Raw genomic sequence first — 18758 nt, forward strand, 5'->3', positions numbered from 1 at the left:
AGTTTGCAGTCGCCGCGGTGAAAAAAATCCAGCGACACACAAAAATAAAAAAATCCGCAATCTCGCGAATGTTTGCGGATTTTGCGGACCGCGAGTATGCTTTCGCACGAATTTGTGTACCGCGAATTCGCAAAATTCGCCCATACTTAACTATGAGCTACATAGGACCTACTTTATATGCAATTAAGGGGAAGTTTAAGGCTTGGCAAGGGGGTTAATTTGCCAAGTCAAATTGGCAGTTTAAAACTGTATACAAGCTGCAATGACAGACCTGGACATGTTTTAGACACTATCAAGACAGGCCAGATCTTTTCACTCCTAAAGAAACCCACACTAGACCCAGATTTCTTTGCCAGCTACCGGTCCATCACTCACCTACTCTTCATAGGCAAACTTATTAAAAAGCAGTCTACATTGAACTCCAAGATCACATGAATGCTAATCACCTCCGGCATAATTACGATTCTGGCGTCAGAACACCCTGCAGCATGGAGACTACTAGCTTACAAAATTTTAGACAATGCCCTGTTGACCATCGATTAAGATGACCCCTGTGTATTGCTGCACCTCTCAGCTGCTTTTTTTTTACTCCGTTGACCATCCCACCCTCACCAACACCCTGAAATCTCAAACAGGATTCCCTAGCACTATCATTCATTGGTTCTCCTCCCACCTTTCCAACTGACACCAGTTCATTCACATGGGCACCTCCAGATCCCAAAAGATGTTATTCAGCCATCTGTCATCTTCAACCTCTACATAAAGCTTCTTGAGACTCTAAAGATACCAGCTTCAAAATGCACCAATATACTCCTTTAGATATCCAACACCTCTAACACTGCCTGCACCTCATCCAGACATGGATGTTCAGAAACCAGAAGCAAGAAATAGTACAAACCTGGCTGAAGTTCATGAATCTTGATGGCTACACCCCCCAACTGTCCCTAAATGCCAAGTCGCTTGGGTTCACTTAGGACATCAACCTCACCATCAACGAATACGTTTATGAAAAACTAAGATGGCCTGGTACCATCTTGCCCTTCTAATGAAAGTGAAACCATTTAATCTGGAAAGCCACTTCAGAACTGCTTTTTTAGTAGTTGAACTCTTGCATCAGTATGGTGGTAGTGCCCGGCTCCGTGGTCTCACACACCCAGATTAGCCCCCTTCCAGGGCATCCTCAATGCCACAGCACGTCTCAACCATGGCCTGAAGGATTATGATCACATCACGCTCATCATGATGAAACTCCCTTGGCACCCCTTGCTGACCTGCACAAACTGCAAAGTAGCTGCATCATTTACAAAGCCATCGTATCTAGTAACCCAGCTTATCTTGCAGACAGGCTTACACTATCTGATGGTTCTTGGCACAACCACATCCAAAGCAATGCAAAAAGTAAAAATAAGTAAGACGGCCTTTTCCATTTCTATCCTAGCTACCTCGCCTATCAATTGTTGAATGTATGGTTGCCTTTGACTCTGTAAAGTGTTCTGCTAACTTTTAGCTAGGTTCACACTCTACAAATACTGCATACATATATACACACAAACCATTAATGTGGGATTCTTGTAAAGCGCACTGTTACTCTACCCGAGTGTCCTGGCGCTGTAGACCGCTGGGGAACCCGTCCTGGTTTTCCCTGTGAGATGGTCCCTTTCTGGATATCTCCAGGGTGAAACCAGGCATCCCCGACGTCTGTGGGGGGCCGTTGTAGAGATGAGGCAAGCTTAATGCCCAGAGTTACCGCATGTGTTCCCTGGTTAGAGTAGGCACTGAGGCGAGAATTATCGAGTCCGTTGACCCCTGGTCCACGACCCTGCCACGTCGGGAATTGAACCCTGGTCCCGGGCCGTTCTCTGCTTACAGGTCTGCTGCCTCTAACCAGTGAGCCACACCTCTCTTGGGTCAGTGATATAATTTAATTAAAATGTTCAACCACGTCGCTGGTCTCTGGATGGTAGAGTGCACACATTTTTTTTAGTAATACCTATTTCATCAGAAAAGACTCCACTTCTCGACAGCAAAGTTGAAACCCGTCCGTGATAATGTTCTGCTTTTTATTAGCGCTCTGAAGCCAAATCCTGAGTTTAAGAACATTGTGCAAAAACAAATTATAAACTAGTTATCAACATGTGAAATTATCGTACCTAAAAATGTGAAGAGAGCATTTAAAATTACGTTTTGTGAATTGTAATCGTGCATCATTTCTAGATATTAAAGGTATATAAACTTGTAAGTAACACTCAAAGACAATATTTTAAAATAAAGATGAGTAAATGTGGTTGGTACATTTAAAATTGAAATACTTTCAGCGATTTAAACACATCTTTTGACGTATTTGGTGTGTGAAACATTCTGATAGGTGTCACAGATGGCTTCAAATTGCAGCCATGTATCTGTGCTTTTAAACATGCTGAGGACTGTTCTATTTAACACCTTTTCAAGTTGCATGCATTTCCTCCTTGAAGAATTGCCAGCTTGAAGTGGTTGAGGGGCTTGCATGTGTCAGTGATCTAGAGAGCTATGCTGACAGGATCCTACTCTCCTGGCAGGGTTGCCTAAGCTGGGCACGTCAAAGGATAGAGACCAGACAAAGTGCGATCCACTGGTCCTCCACGCTGGAGCTTGGGCACAAGGCTAACAATCTTCTCCCATAGAAACATTTCTTACAGAAAAAAAATGAAAGAACCACTAAATCATCTGGGCAGTAGTGACTTCCAGACGCCCTGCATGAGACGTAAAAGATTGACAGTAGTCAAAGCTGCAAGGAAACTACCGACAGGACAGAAGTTCTAAGTTTCAAGTGCATGACCAGAATCAGATATGTGCCCCATGTATGACAAAGGAAAGCTAGTTCAAGTAACACCTGAGAGAAGATGCTACAACCTACACATCCTGGGAGTCAACAATAGCAGGTGGACTGTTCTCTGGAAGGGACGATGGTTAACATCAAAACGGAGTAGCCATCACTCTGAGCAAGGGGACAGAAAAAGCCCTAGTTAAGTGGAAACCCAGTAACAGTAGATGCATGACAGCCAGGTTAAAGGCAGACACATCAACACCAACATTATCCAGAGCTATGCTCCAATTATTGATGCAGAGAAACAGTCATGGTCATATTCTACCAACAATAGTAAGCTAAGTTTGAAGCTCTGCCGAATCATAACTTGAAGATTGGGATGGCTATTCGAATGCTAAAGTGTAAAATGATGACATGAGTCATGACAGAGCCATGGGATAGGACGTTTGTCAAACAATAAACAACAATTGAGAAGGACTTGGAATTTTGCACTGCAAATGATCTGGTCATAGGAGAGACTCTCCTCCCTCACCGTGAGATTCATCAACTAACTTGGTACTCACCCAGTGGCTGAGACAGAAACTCTTTTGACCACCTGATAAGCACCACTTGGAGACGCTCATTGTGAGACGGCGGTGTAAGGAGGGGAGCGCAAGCCAGCAGCCATCACCATCTTGTGATCACTCTTGTGAAGCTGAAGCTCAGAGAAAGAGAATGCAAAACATCAGACAACAGCTCTTTGATGTTGCAAAATTACAGATCCCAAGACCAAGAAGGTATTCACCTTATAAATCAAAAACAGGTTCCAACTCCTGGCAGGAACAGTTCACCAGATGCAAGCAAGAGAGCATGGACACCACCTTTATGAAAAAAAAAGATGGAGATGGAAGAGAACAAGGATACATTACAAGAACAGTTCTCCCCAGTACCCCACAAAGCAAATGAAACAGAGACAGGTCAAAGAATGCCAGGAAACAGGAATTAAGACCCTAATTCACAGGTGGGGCATCATATAGAAACTTGCCCATGACAGACAGTAGTAGAGATCCTTCGCTGCTGCCCTACGTACCAATCGGCATAACAGGCAGTAAGTAAGTAAAAGATTAAAGGCTTTCCTTTTCCTTTCTCTCGTAACACCAGACTACAAAGGGACACTGTCACCTTCCTCAAAGTATCCCATAGGGCAAACCCGATGTATCAACCACCTCTTACATGAACGATTGTTTGTGTTCGGCCCCAACAGGCAATGTGAGCTAGGCTCCTTCATAGTCAACAAAGCAACGTTTTTTTAACTTTTTGACTTCTGTAGCCTACCAGTTAATCTACTGGAAGCCAAGGACCCCCACCTAAGCAGACTCATTCATTTGAATCTCAAAACCCAATGAAAAATACAGACACATCTAACACCAAGCCATTGTCAAATCTGGAAATATTTTATTAAAATCATAAAAAATACAAAGATTAGAAGTTACAATTTAATGGTAATGTTGGATCTTTTCATTATTTCATTTATTAAAGAAACTCTGGCATATCACTTTAAATTTTTTGATTATTTAATATTCTAAACGGATGTATGACGTTACAACGCATACTTTTACAACGCCTACCTTTACAGCGCATTTTTTACACCGCAACATCCATTACAACGCATACCATTACAACGCATGCCACTACAACGAATTCTTTGAAACTACCTTTACAAGGCATTCCACTACAACGCATACTACATTTACAACACATACAATTACAACGCATAACATTACATTGCATGTAAGGTAAGTATTGGATAGTGTAGGGGTAAAAATTACTATTCTAACTCCAGGGGGTGCAACAGTAGGGTAAGTGTTGGATAGTGTAGGGGTAAAAATTACTATTCTAACTCCAGGGGGTACAACAGTAGGGTAAGTGTTGGATAGTGTAGGGGTAAAAATCACTATTCAAACTCCAGGGGGTGCAACAGTAGGGTAAGTGTTGGATAGTGTAAGGGTACTATGTGTTGTAATGCTATGCGTTGTAATGGTATGCGTTGTAATGACTGCGTTGTAATGGCATGCATTTTAGTGGTGTGCGTTGTAGTGTCATGCGTTGTAATGGTTGCGTTGTAAATGCATGCGTTCTAATGGATGTTGCGTTGTAAAAGTTTCGTTGTAATGGTAGTGCGTTGTAAAAGTTGTGTTGTAAAGGTTGTTTCCCATTCTAAACAGTCGTGGACCTCCTGAGTATGCATCATGGAACCCCAGGGGTCTGCAAACCACAGGTTGATAACTGTTGCAATAAAGGATACCGCAAATGCAGCAATGGATGTAAAAGGCATTAGTTGTCAGTGTGTTTCACTTTGGAAGTGTTGTTTTGGATATCATTGAATATGAGATAAGTTAATAGCTTGCCTTAATTTAGTATCTTTGGATACAGTGCATTAAAAGAACAGTAAGAGTCAGCAAAAAACGTAGTGAGCAGATATATTCTGCTTCTAAGTAGGGCTCCTGCATCCACCTCAACAGCAAAGTTAAATTCATCCTAAAACAACATTTGAGGTTTATCTTCAGATCTGTGGTTCCGAAAGGCTGTTAGTATGAGGCAGTAATTCAATCAAGAGCTGTTGATCTTGACATGACAGACTCAACCCGAGCCTCATTGGAAGAGGCACAGGTTTGTAGGAAAACAATCCACATTTCCGATTGGCAGTGGTGGCCGGGAATACAAGCAGGAGCAGTTTGTGAGGGCATCACACAAGAACATACATATACACTCACATATACATGCACACTCACTCAAACCCACATACATTCAAAAGCTTCCATGCGAACACCCACCATTCCCAAGCATACAGACACCCATTCACAGAATGCATGCATAAATACATTTACATTCATACATACATACATGAATGCACACACCAAACATATAAACAAAAACACAGTTTACCTGCTGCTGAATTGATTTCAGGTGGTGCAGGGATGCCCTGAGGCTCTTGTGGGGTTGTGACTGCCTCCTCCTCCTCTCATTGGCTTACAATGGGTCAGCCAATGAGAGGAGACAACAGCCCCTACCTCGTCACAGATGGGACGGGGGTCAGTAAGCAGAAGGTGGCAGTCCCTACCCAGTCACAGATGAGAAGGGGAAAGTGCGATTTGCTCACGCCACCCCACTCTGTGATGAGCATCATGATAGAAACTCAAAGGCCAATTCACAAAGCTAATCTGAGACAACAGTCTAACTTTATGACTTGTGGTATTCACAGAGATCATTTACAAGCTGTATCTTTACGTCCGCAGTAGGGCCGGAATCTCTGCAAGGAGGCTGTAATCTCTGCACCCGGGCCGTACTCTCTGCCTCGGGCCGGATGAAGTGTAATTAATGGGCCAGAATGCAATTTTTAGAAAAGGGAACATTAGAAACAAGTGATAGTTGGTAGAGGAGGTCAGAAAAAAACAGTTTAGGCAGTTGCATCATATCCCAGAAAAGGTTGCTCCTTTGCATAATGGTACACTTTGCGCTCACCTCAGTAGTGACTGTAGTGTTAACACTACAGTCAACACAAGGGTGCTTCACTTAGTGTTGACATTAGTGTTGACACTATATTCAACACTAAGGGGAACACAAATTGTGTACTGCATGTTCCATGGTGTAAAGGAGCTAGTCTTTGGTGATATAGTGTGCTAGGCAAAACACCGTTAGGCATTCCCCTCTCACTCGTCATCTTTATATGTCAGTGTCAGGGGAGGGGTATGGAGAAGGTGAAGGGGAACAAGAGAAAGGAAAAAAACAGAACAGTGGATATCACCCTTTTATTTAGAGCCAGGTTGGAGACTGCTTCTGGCTACTCTTGTGCCACAAATATAAGTAAAAAGGGAGTACTTAGGAAGTCCACAAATACATTTTTCATCTAAATTTAGATTAACTCAATACAATGTCAGTCCAAATACTTATTCCAATCATGCAACTTCTTCTTTCAGATCCAGCCAATGTACACAAATTGCTTAGGAAGCCAAAGAAATATTATTCCAAATTTCACTTGATGTAGGGATCATTCAAGCAATGAGATTCTTCTCATAGATTTAAATATAATGCAAGAGCCAAGGCATGATATTTCAAAGCAAACGTATTCTTTATTCTTTGCAAAATCTGACACCAGCCCAACCAGCAGATTTTGTCCGCAACTGGGAGTTCATCAGGGATTAGAAAAAATATTGTTCTTCTCTCTTTTAGTATCGCTTTTCTGGATGGAGATATCCCATAAAAATGCAGAAGTAGAGTAAATGTATCCCAAGTAGTACCTGCTACATTAACACCTTGGCTGCTAGGCGTTTTCCCCCTCCTGTGCTGGAAATTGCCATTTTGCTGGTGTCATGACGAGCTCAGCTCGTCATCAGCACAGCTCAACTGTGCATCATGACGAGCTGAGCTCGTCATGAGCATCGAAAGGGTTAAGAAGGATGGCGCCAAATCCCATCTACATGAATCCTTATCGATGACTGACATTCGATTGAGCTAGTTTAAATTTAAATTACATTTTTGGGGGTGCTTCCTTGGCACTGTCTTAAAACTAATATTTGGTCGTTTGAATTCATGGTGTCTGAGCAGTAGAACCATTAAACGGTTGAGTGCAATTGTATTTATACCACAGAAATTAGGCATGTGCGGCCAGGTAGAGCCAATACTGCTCTTGTTGGATGTACTCCTGCGCTACTCTGAAGGTTGCTGGCCCAGGCATGGCACCAGCTTGCCACTGCTAAAGGCCAGCGCTGTGTAGGATATTGATCTGCCAAGCGATTGGCTCTATCACTGTTGCACAATGCACTTTCTGAGCCCAATTGCAGCCACTCCTGCATCAAACAAATCCATCTGAGTACTAGAAAAGATCCAGGAAACAGGCAAGCTGAGATAAAATGGAGTGTACTGTCTCTTTAAACAAAATAGCTAAATAATAGTTAAAGCTATGGAAACAGCAGGATTGAGGCTGCAGGTAATCAAATACATTTCTGGGAATCCATTTTACTCCTGAATTACATTCCATTTGTCAACCAAAATTTAAACTTGCGAGATATGCTTAATAAGTCCCAGATCTCTGAAAACATAGCTGAAAATAACTAAAAATAGATGAATAGCTCAATTGTGTTTAGTTTTGAGTAATACAATGTTTCATTTCAGGCTGTTTGCCTGGTTACCATCCACTGTTGCACCCCTCCCATACAGAGCAAAGGAAGGCCTGCCAGCTTCTCCCTATGTTATTTCATCCTGTTTCCCCTCGTTCATGCCCTGGTAAAACAGCCAAGTCCGTCCTCTTTGATTGCAGAAGGGCTTAATCTGGACTTGAATCATATTCAGTGTGGTTGTCATGTTGCATTTGCTATGTTACATTATGTTAATAATATTTGTCAGTATACATACATCGAGCGTCTTGGTGCTATAGAAGCAACATAACAGGTGTTCAGAGGAAAAGAGCCGTAACACATCTTTAATGCTCTATTGATTAAACACTAAAGTATTTAGGCTTTTACAGTATGTGAGTAAAGAAGTAAGCATGCCAAGTTTTACAGGGATCGTTTATTTGCTGTCCAGTGGCTGAGATATGCATGGAGGCAGGAAAAATGAGAGACCGTATGTCTTGGGATCTAGATTGACAACAGCAATTAGGTTTCAACTCACATGACAAAGGTACCAGCCTTTACATCATATGATTAAGGGTCTAACCATGTGATCTAAGATGTGAACATTGCAGGGTCTTGCTTCTGAGGAGTCATGGAGTCTAGAATGTGAGAAGCCACAATATGTGTGATTCAGTAAGTCATAGGGTCTAGATGCATGGGACAAGGGGGCCAGGGCTTGAAGGAGTCTTGGATGTATGATGTCAGTAGTCACCCGGTATAAAGTCTAAAGAGTCACAGGATATGGGATGTGAGAAGTCATGAGGTCGAGGGTCTGATGAGATACAGGATCTAAAACAAGAAGAGTAACAGGGTGTGGGCACTGAGGAGTTATGAGTCTAGGACATACAGAGTCACCGATAAAAGGGTCTGAAGATTCACAGGATCTAAGTTGGATGAACTGGCAGGGTCTGATTGACAAAGGCAACTTGCACTTTGAGTAAGCTTACACTTTTGAGTAAGTGTACAACTTTTCAGTATTTACAAACTGAACTTTTAGTTGTAACTTGCACTTTTATAGTAACTTACACTTTTTTACTACGTCCAGCACTGCACATGCCCAACCACTGGCACCACAACATAATTCTATAGAAAGTTAAGGATGTAGGGACTTAAAATAAAACTCCATAGATAATAATGTTAAATTAAATAAAAAATATTTAAATAGTTAAAAATATAGCTGCATTGTAGTAAATAAAAACCTTCTCAAGTGGCTGTTTCAACTGTAGTTTATTTCTGGTCCGTGGTAGAGTAACCCCACTCGACGCAGCTAGCACAGCCCACAATCTCAACTGCCACTGGCCCTACCGCCGGACCGCCTGGTGCTCTCCCCATAGAATGTATTGATGTCACATTGGTTCCACCCTAGCTAAGACTGCTAAGTACATAGAGATCAATTAATGTTTAAAAATTGTACATATTTATTATTTAACTATAAAACATTTAATAACCTATTTTGAATTAAAAATACTATTTAAAAGAACTGAAAAAACTGAATTACCAATGTAGACTTTAGAGGCATACAGACAGTAACTCATAAATAGACCTCTGCCATTTTCTTGATGCAACAGATTAGTTTAATTTATGCAGAAACAGAAATGGGATGAAGAAAATAAAGAAGATGAAAAGGAGAATAACCACAATCCACTCTCTAACCTCCAATGGGTGATGAGGCGATTGAGGAACTGTTGATTGTGGCACTGTAAAAAATAGAACAAGTAATATTCAATAACAAAGGGAGGGAAAAACCATGGAAAGAAGTATACTTCATCATACATCTTGTCAGTGGTGAGATCATACTCACCACTGTGACTTTAATCAAATTAGGCATTAAAGCTTGGAAAATCCAGATTTTAAATCAAAACATGAGAGTCTTATTATGCTATATAAAACAAATTAATAACAGAGTAGACTTGCGAAATTGGCTTATACTAGAAAGCTTTAAAATTGGATGCTGAAGATCAATCAGACGCTCTCAGATCTGGCCAAGAGGCCTTTGAAGCCATAGCTTCTCTGGAAGAATGGGCCACAAATGACGAAATATCAATGCAGGCTTCTGACATAATCCATTTAACCCACTTGACTAAAGTAGCTGTTGACACACTAGAACGGGGAAGTGATGACTCATGTTATATTAAACATCTTAAAGTACAGAGATATGGATGGTCTGAAAACGGGCTTCTAAAATTGCTGAGGTCAATGTTTCAATTATTCTACCAATAGAGAAGAAACCTTGTAAGGCAGTAGACCGACTCACTGACAGATCCAAGGCTTTAATATCTAACACTCTTTTGAAAGAGACCAAGCAAAACAACATTACCAACTTGGCTGCTAATTCTTTCAGGGACAGAGTAGCATTATCAGACAATGATACAAACAAATTCAGATTTCAATTAACAGCCCAAAAGTAATTATACTTGGAAGTAGGAGCCATACTTAATCTAATGACATGGAGTAATTAGTAAATTGTAGGACACTCTAAAATTGGTTTTCATGGAATGTAATGGTGCTGTAATGATATGGCAGACATGTAAATGTTTACCTTCTTGTAAGACTTGACTGCCGATGCTAAATGGCTTCGGAAATTGGCTATTGAAGAAATGTCCGTCAAAACAAGATTTGAGGCTGATTCCAGACATCAGCAATCCCAAGCTAACCTACTTGACTTATAGCTGTTGTCCTGGGGCCCAGGCTTTACTGATGAATCAGACTCTCTTGCGAAAGCCATCAGATGGACTTTCCATGCCATCGACTGGAGTTAGCATGAATGAACAAGTCTGTATTTCTGCCCACGCTGGTCTTGTAAAATGTGAGGAAAACCAGGGAGAAGAATTGGAATGTCTAACAAAATTTGTAATAGAGCCAGAAACCAAATCTGTCAAAGAAGTTACTATAAATAAAGCAGTTAACTTCCACCCTGATTTTGTAGAGACAATGAGAAATCATTAGAACTGGAGGAAAAGATTAAGGAAGCTTCTGATTCCACAACCGAAGAAAAACAAATGTTGCTATTGCGAATATATCTGGTCTTCAACTTTAGAACCGGGGAAGCTGGGTATCAGTCTGTAGCCAAAACTATTTATTTAGTAAAGAACCCAATCCATATGAAGGTGCTGAAACAATGAAATATAAAATTTACTTTTTCCCACATCTCTGAAATGGTGGGAATACCAGTCTGCTACGGAACTCAGACATTGTGGAAGATATTCGCCATTGATGAAATGTGACGTTGAAGACAGTGCTCCGAAACTTTTTCACCAGATTGACTACGATCGAGGAATGAGTACACTCATTGCTGTGAGGTTGTTCCTCCTTTGAAGGATCAAACTGTGTGCATACTTTTTTGGTGAATGTTTGGTTCAGAAAGGAGCCTCTAAAAAGCTCTATATAATTTATGTGCATAGACAACTCGATTACGCCAACATTCTGTATGCAGGAATTCCTGCAGGTCACCTCCACCGACTTCAGCTGGTGCAGAATCAGGCTGCTTGCCTGATTTTCCGCCAACCCAAACACCAGCACGTCACTCCCCTCCTCCGTAGTCTGCACTGGCTCCCGGTTTCCAAACGCTGCACTTTCAAACTGGCATGCACCACCTTTAAGGCCCTTTCGGACGCAGCCCCCAGGTTCATCTCTTCGGCCTTGTCCCATCATATTCCTTCCAGAGCCCTTCGCTCAGCATCACTAAACCTCCTCGAGGTCCCCAGATTTAAAAGAAAAAAGCACGGTGGTCGGAGTTTTTCTGTCCTGGCTTCCTCCACCTGGAACTCCCTACCTTCCTCTCTCCGTCTCTGCCCACAGTACGACCGTTTCCGTACACTTTTAAAAACCCTACTCTTTCAAGCTGCTTATGATTAATCCCCCACCCTGGATCAACGCTATATGTCAATGAGCGCCAAGAAACCAATGGTGATAGTGCGCGTTATAAATAATTTTAATAGAATTTAATAGAATAGAACTCCCTCTGAGAGTATGCACCACCAGTCAAAAACTGACCATATCGAGCACACCACCCTGACAAACATGGGTCTGATTCTAATAGGAGAGCTTGGGCAGAACTGAAAATTAATCTTCCATTCCAAGCATGGAGGCGATCTAATCAATAGTATGCCCCATGTTTTGTTTCTATATCTGCTCAGACCTCATTACATTTTCAACCTTTGAAGAGGCCAATAATGAGGTGGACCAGGTATCGCTGCTTGATTTGATGAAGCCAAAAGACTAACTATTTGAGCCAGTTGTCAAAGGGATATAGGTGAACATATCAATAAATGAGATAACTCTTTTTTTGGTGGTGATCTTTTTTAACTGCAAATGTATTTTATGGAGTAAGTCTACAGTTCTATATATAAGCCATTTAGTATAATAGTGCATCTGTCGTAAATTGGACCCTTTCTGTAGGGAGAAATTAGACTTACTTATCTGATCTCAGGCTAAAAGTGGAGTGGTGTGGCTCACTGGTTAGAGGCGGCAGACCCGGAAGCAGAGAACGGCCCGGGACCTGGGTTCAATTTCCGACGCGGCAGGGTCGTGGACCAGGGTCAACGGACTTGATAATTCTCGCCTCGGTGCCTACTCTAACCAGGGATCACACTCGGCAACTCTGGGCATTAAGCTTGCCTCATCTCGACAACGGCCCCCCACAGACGCCGGGGATGCCTGGTTTCACCTTGGAGATACCCAGAAGGGACCATCTCACAGGGAAAGCCAGGACGGGTTCCCCAGCGGTCTTCAGCGCCAGGACACCCCGAGATGGGGTAATAGTGCGCTTTACAAGTATCATCATTACAATACATTTTACATTATATCTCGAGGTCTTCTTTAGATTGCCATTTTTCGAGCTAGTCCATAGAGTTTTTCTACCCCCTGACTATGTAGGAGAGAAGCCCAACTGCTGATTGTTTTACGGATTTTATATTCTAATAACTGCTCCGCGAGCTCTCTTGTTTCAATTATGTGTATGGGATTCAGTTCCCCCAAGAAATGTTTGATCCTAAAATAAGACCATTGCATAATTTTTGTTTTTACAGTGTTTAATATTAAGGTCTGTTTTGTTCAAATTTTTCGAATTCACATCCAAAAAAATCCCCTATTTTTCCATAACCATTTACGCCTTATATTCCCTTTTAGTGTTTCATATCTAACTTTTTGGGAGGTTTTCATTAAAAGCATAATATTAATATTATCATATTCCTGATAGATTACATCTAAAAAGAAATTGTTATACCTATTAATATTTAAAAACTTGGTTGATCTATATGTAGTGTGTAAAATTTGCGAAGTAATATTCTTCCATTTTATGAACAGCCTCTTTATCTTATTGATTAGAGGAACATAGTTTAAAACATACTGGTCATTTACATTTTCACAAACAAATATACCAATGTACCTCTTGTGTCTAGTGTTGACCAGTGGGCCTAATTCAGTTAGTTATGTGTCGGAAGCAGTGGTACAATTAACTGGTACTCCTGAAAAATACCAAATATTTATTTTTGAACTTCTAAGTCAGGCTTTTAAAACAGTGCAATATCATCAGCATAAAGCTTGATATTTGACATTCCTGGCGTCGGAGATGCCAAACTGCTGATTGGATGAATGGCTATAGCCAGCGGCTCTATAAAAAAAAGCAAAAAGTAATAGCAACAGAGGACAACCTTGTCTTCTTCCTCTGTTAACTTTTCAAACTGCAATCTTATTTCCATTAATAATTATTTGTGCAGAAGCTCCTAAAAAAACTTAAACCTCATACAAATAAGTTCAGCAGAAAAACCAAACTCAGTTAAAATATAAAAAAGGCTCTCACAACAAACCAAATTGAAAGCCTTCTCGCTATCCACTAACAAAATCTGAGCCTGAATTTTATTTTGACTAAAATAGTCTAAAGCTACAACTAAAAAACTAGTGTTAAAAGATAATTCTTGCCCTACAATGAATTCACATTTGTCTAAATGTATAATTGACCCCATACATTTATTTATTCTATTTGCCAATAATTTGGCTATAATTTCATAATTGGTGTTTAAGAGGCTTATGGGCCTGTAAGAATTCACATCCTCCTTGTCTTTGTTCTTTTTCAAAAAGCTGACTACTACTACTGCAGGAGGGTGGTATCTCTCCACCCTGCAAGATATGATTAGCCAGCGCTACTAGTTCAAAATTTAATTTTTTTACATTCCACAGGTAGCCCATCTTCTCCACATGCGTTACTATTTTCCAGGAATTGCACAACATCATCTATTTCTTTTAATATAACACGAATGACCATATTCTTATTTAACTTGCCTGCAATTTTGGAATGGGGAATCTACTAATGAAGTCCTTTAATTTTGACATATCTACCTCTTGTCTGGCTGAATAGACTGTTACATAATGTTTTCAAAACTCCTTCTGTATTTATTCTTCATTTGTAATGCAAATTTTCATAACTTTATCTACCAGAGCGGTAATTCTGTTCTGTGCCTCTCTCTATTTTATTTGCCAATCTAAAGATTTGCCTGAAAAGTCACTCTCCTCATAAGCCTTTTGAAGATATGTGGATTTAGCTACATATACTTTAGCGTAGTAACAGTCTTGTATACCCTTTCGTGTTTAACACTAATGTTGATTTATTTTCAATAGTTTTCATCTGACTTCTAATTCTAAATGTGCTCTATGTGCATTTTAGCAGAATCTAGCTGCTATATCTTTGGTAGTTATATAACCACAAATAGCAGCTTTAAAGGCCTCCCAGACACTTTCTACCCCAGCTGTGTTTCTGTGCAGGTGAAAAACACTTTCTATTTCATTTTGGGTTGCCTTACACAAATCTCATGCTCGAGGTGGATTCTATAAAATTACCATTTAGAAGATTGATTACACACACCCACTCCAGATACCTCTAACTGTTCAATATCTACATGGCCCCCCTCGCACAAGTGGCCAACCAGCATGACCTGAAAATCATCTCCTACGACGACGACACCCAGCTCATCCTCTCCCTCACCAAAGACCCGCACACCGCCAAAACCAACCTCCACGAGGGAATGAAGGCTGTCGCCGAGTGGATGAGGAGCAGCCGTCTGAAACTGAACTCGGACAAGACGGAGATCCTCATCCTAGGTCCGACCCCCTCCGCGTGGGATGACTCCTGGTGGCCGACCGCACTGGGAGCAGCTCCAACACCCACGGACCACGCACTCAACCTTGGATTCATTCTCGACTCCGCCCTCTCCATGTCGAAACAGGTCACGCCTTCTCCTCCTCCTGCTACAACACCCTCCGTATGCTTCACAGGATCTACAAGTGGATCCCGACTGAAACAAGAAGAGCAGTGACACAAGCCCTCGTCAGCGGCAGACTGGACTATGGCAACGCACTCTACGCAGGAATCCCGGCCAAACACCTGCATCGACTACAACGCATCCAGGACACCTCGGCCTGTCTGACCCTCCTCATTCCCCGCCGCAGCCACATCACCTCCCACCTAAGAGACCTGCACTGGCTCCCCGTCAACAAGAGGATCACCTTCAAACTTCTCACCCATGCACACAAAGCACTCCACAACGCCGGACCAGCCTACCTGAATGACAGACTTAACTTCTAAACCCCCACCCGCCAGCTCCACTCCCCCAGCCTCGCCCTTGCCGCCATCCCATGCATCCAACGAACGACCTCCGGTGGCAGACCCTTCTCCTTCCTCGCCGCCAAAACCTGGAACACCCTACCTACGACAGACCCAAGACCTGCTCACTTTAAGAAGGCTCTTCAAGACCTGGCTCTTTGAGCAGTAGCAACACCCCCCCCCCCTCAGCGCCATGAGACCCTCACGGGTGAGTGGCGCACTTTACAAATTTTCTTATTGATTGATTGATTGATACAGTACATAGATTAACTAGCGCTACTAGTTCAGGATTTAATATTGAACTACATTTTTGTATATTTTTGTGCCTATACATACAGCAAGAAAAGTGCCAGCACAGAGCAAGATACCACATAAAGTGCATGGCAGTTTTAGTAATAATGTTATTTCATATATTAAAAAAAAAGGATTTTTTCAAACGACTAGCCTCTCATCTCTTATGTTGATTTAGACCTTTATGAAGAATAATGTACTTGTATCAACATTTAGATGAACTATTCCATTATCCCTAATAAAAGAGAGAGGGACCCCGAAACCAAAGGGATAGGGTTCCACAATTGACGCAAGTCAGAAAGAAATTCCCTTTGGGCGAATTTGCAGTAGTACATAGGTACTCACAAACATACAATAGACTAATCAACACCTCACATATAACAAGGAAGCAATGCAAACAGGTGAAAATTTCAATATATGTGAAAACACTCTGGAAATGATTAAAGTATTAAAACAATTTATTAAGCATACATTACATCAATTAAAAACTAAAAATTGGGAAACAAATGCAGGACGGTACAGTAATCAATAAAAACAACATTCCAATAAAAAAGGAATTTACAGGGAAAAAGGATTAAACTCAAACTCAAAACAGTAATTTTGAATTTCTCCTTAATTTGTAATCCCAGATTAGCTCCTTGGGCATCGACGCGTTTCGGCGGTACAATCAATTAAATCCGCCTTCATCAGGACAGTGTATAGAAAATGTTTCCCAAATATTTTCTCAAGCAAGAGATTGATCTAACAGTGTATCATAAGGGGTGTTCAGCCTCCTTATCATTGAGTGGAGATATTCGTCCAGCGAATGATCTTCTATATCTGTTCAGGATTCTGTTTAAAAACAGTGACAAGAAGCGCTTACATATCTTTCAGTGTCGTAGAAGCATCCAGCAAAGTGACTGGAGGAGAAAGTTTAAAAAGGCTGCGTCCAAAGCACGCGGTAATTCTGTGATTATTTCCGACTTCCACTTCTCAATGGCTAGCCGGGAAGACGAGAAGACAAGCACGCGGGACGTATGCGATCCATATACAAAAGGGTCTACAGAGAGGAAATTACCTCGTGTAGCGAGTATCCTTTTTTGGAACCTTGAACCCTGAACTTGTAAAGTCACCGATTCCATGAAATGCTCCATTGAGAAGTGGAAGTCGGAAATAATCACAGAATTACCGCGTGCTTTGGACGCAGCCTTTTTAAACTTTCTCCTCCAGTCACTTTGCTGGATGCTTCTACGACACTGAAAGATATGTAAGCGCTTCTTGTCACTGTTTTTAAACAGAATCCTGAACAGATATAGAAGATCATTCGCTGGATGAATATCTCCACTCAATGATAAGGAGGCTGAACACCCCTTATGATACACTGTTAGATCAATCTCTTGCTTGAGAAAATATTTGGGAAACATTTTCTATACACTGTCCTGATGAAGGCGGATTTAATTGATTGTACCGCCGAAACGCGTCGATGCCCAAGGAGCTAATCTGGGATTACAAATTAAGGAGAAATTCAAAATTACTGTTTTGAGTTTGAGTTTAATCCTTTTTCCCTGTAAACTCCTTTTTTATTGGAATGTTGTTTTTATTGATTACTGTACCGTCCTGCATTTGTTTCCCAATTTTTAGTTTTTAATTGATGTAATGTATGCTTAATAAATTGTTTTAATACTTTAATCATTTCCAGAGTGTTTTCACATATATTGAAATTTTCACCTGTTTGCATTGCTTCCTTGTTATATGTGAGGTGTTGATTAGTCTATTGTATGTTTGTGAGTACCTATGTACTACTGCAAATTCGCCCAAAGGGAATTTCTTTCTGACTTGCGTCTATTCCATTATCCCCCTGAAATCACCCCGTGTCCTACCCCTAAACCACCCTTACCCACCCTGCCCCCGGAACAATTGTGGGAGAATAGCCCACATCTCCTCCCTACCCCTGTTAGTACCCTGGGTGCCATGACTCTGCACGCACTGTTGTGCGCTTACCACTCCCGGAGTGATCTTGGTACCTTCGGGCCCCGGTCGCCTGCCCCGGTTAACATTAATACTCATATACATATTAAGCCTCAGCACCTTTAGCCTATAGCCTAAGTATCTTTAAGAAATATCTACACAATTATACCTAAATTCTATTGTTTATCATTGTGGACTATTATCCTGGTGCCCAATTATGCAAATCCCAATCTATGGTGATTTATTTAGTCACAATGAGTCTTCTCTCCTGCATTTGCTTCCACAGTTGAACCCCTGGTTAAAGGATCCTCTGGTTGAAGGAGCGGTGCTCATGAGCATACAAGCACGACCGACGGTGGATCACTTCAGGAGAAGGACAAGGGCCCGCACTGCACGGCTCCCCACGCGTCTGCAGCCATACCTTCACCTTCTAGCGCCGTCATGACTCGTTATCGATGTACAGGCGGCAAAACTATCACCCTCTGATGTCACAGGATGCCGGAATTTCACCAGCGTACTATGGATAGAGTAGCCATCGCGTCTGCATCCCCTTCTCGGCCTTTCTCCTCCACTTCTGGGGCGTGACCGGGTGAAAGCACTAGCAGTGACGTGTATGGGTAGCGTCTTGCCTTTCCCTTATGCATGTTCCTTGTACATTGTAAACTGTAACCTCCTACGCATAGCAAAAAGATGCTGCATGTTCAAACAAGGTCACAGGTTCACACTTTTAACATGAGTAACTTCTGCACCCCTCCAGAGTTACTGATGCCCCCTGGGTGGGTAATTCCAGAGGGGTACCAGGTTGTTTTGCTCCAGGCTTTGGACCTGATTGTGAGTAGTCCAGTTCCACCCGGTGCAGTAACTCTGGGTGAGATGTCACCACTCACACTCGCCTCTTGCATTGTCTTCCTGTATTGCATACACTGGCTCTGCAAATCCTAGTGGGTAAAACCACAAATCCCAGATCTGG

The 18758-nt window shown here is 41.7% G+C and overlaps 1 protein-coding gene across 1 annotated transcript in view; it reads right to left on the reverse strand.

Moving 5' to 3' along the window:
* Window positions 1-18231, reverse strand: part of LOC147730702 (uncharacterized) — a 34849-nt gene extending 16618 nt beyond the window's left edge. Inside the window, exon 1 of the mRNA XM_086954104.1 lies at window positions 18210-18231. Within this exon, the coding sequence (XP_086810230.1) occupies window positions 18210-18231 (22 nt within the window). The remainder of the gene's footprint in view (window positions 1-18209) is intronic.
* Between the last annotated feature and the right edge of the window lie 527 nt (window positions 18232-18758).

This window comes from Lissotriton vulgaris, chromosome 2_1 (genome assembly GCF_964263255.1).
Source record: "Lissotriton vulgaris chromosome 2_1, aLisVul1.2, whole genome shotgun sequence".
Lineage (NCBI taxonomy): Eukaryota > Metazoa > Chordata > Amphibia > Caudata > Salamandridae > Lissotriton > Lissotriton vulgaris.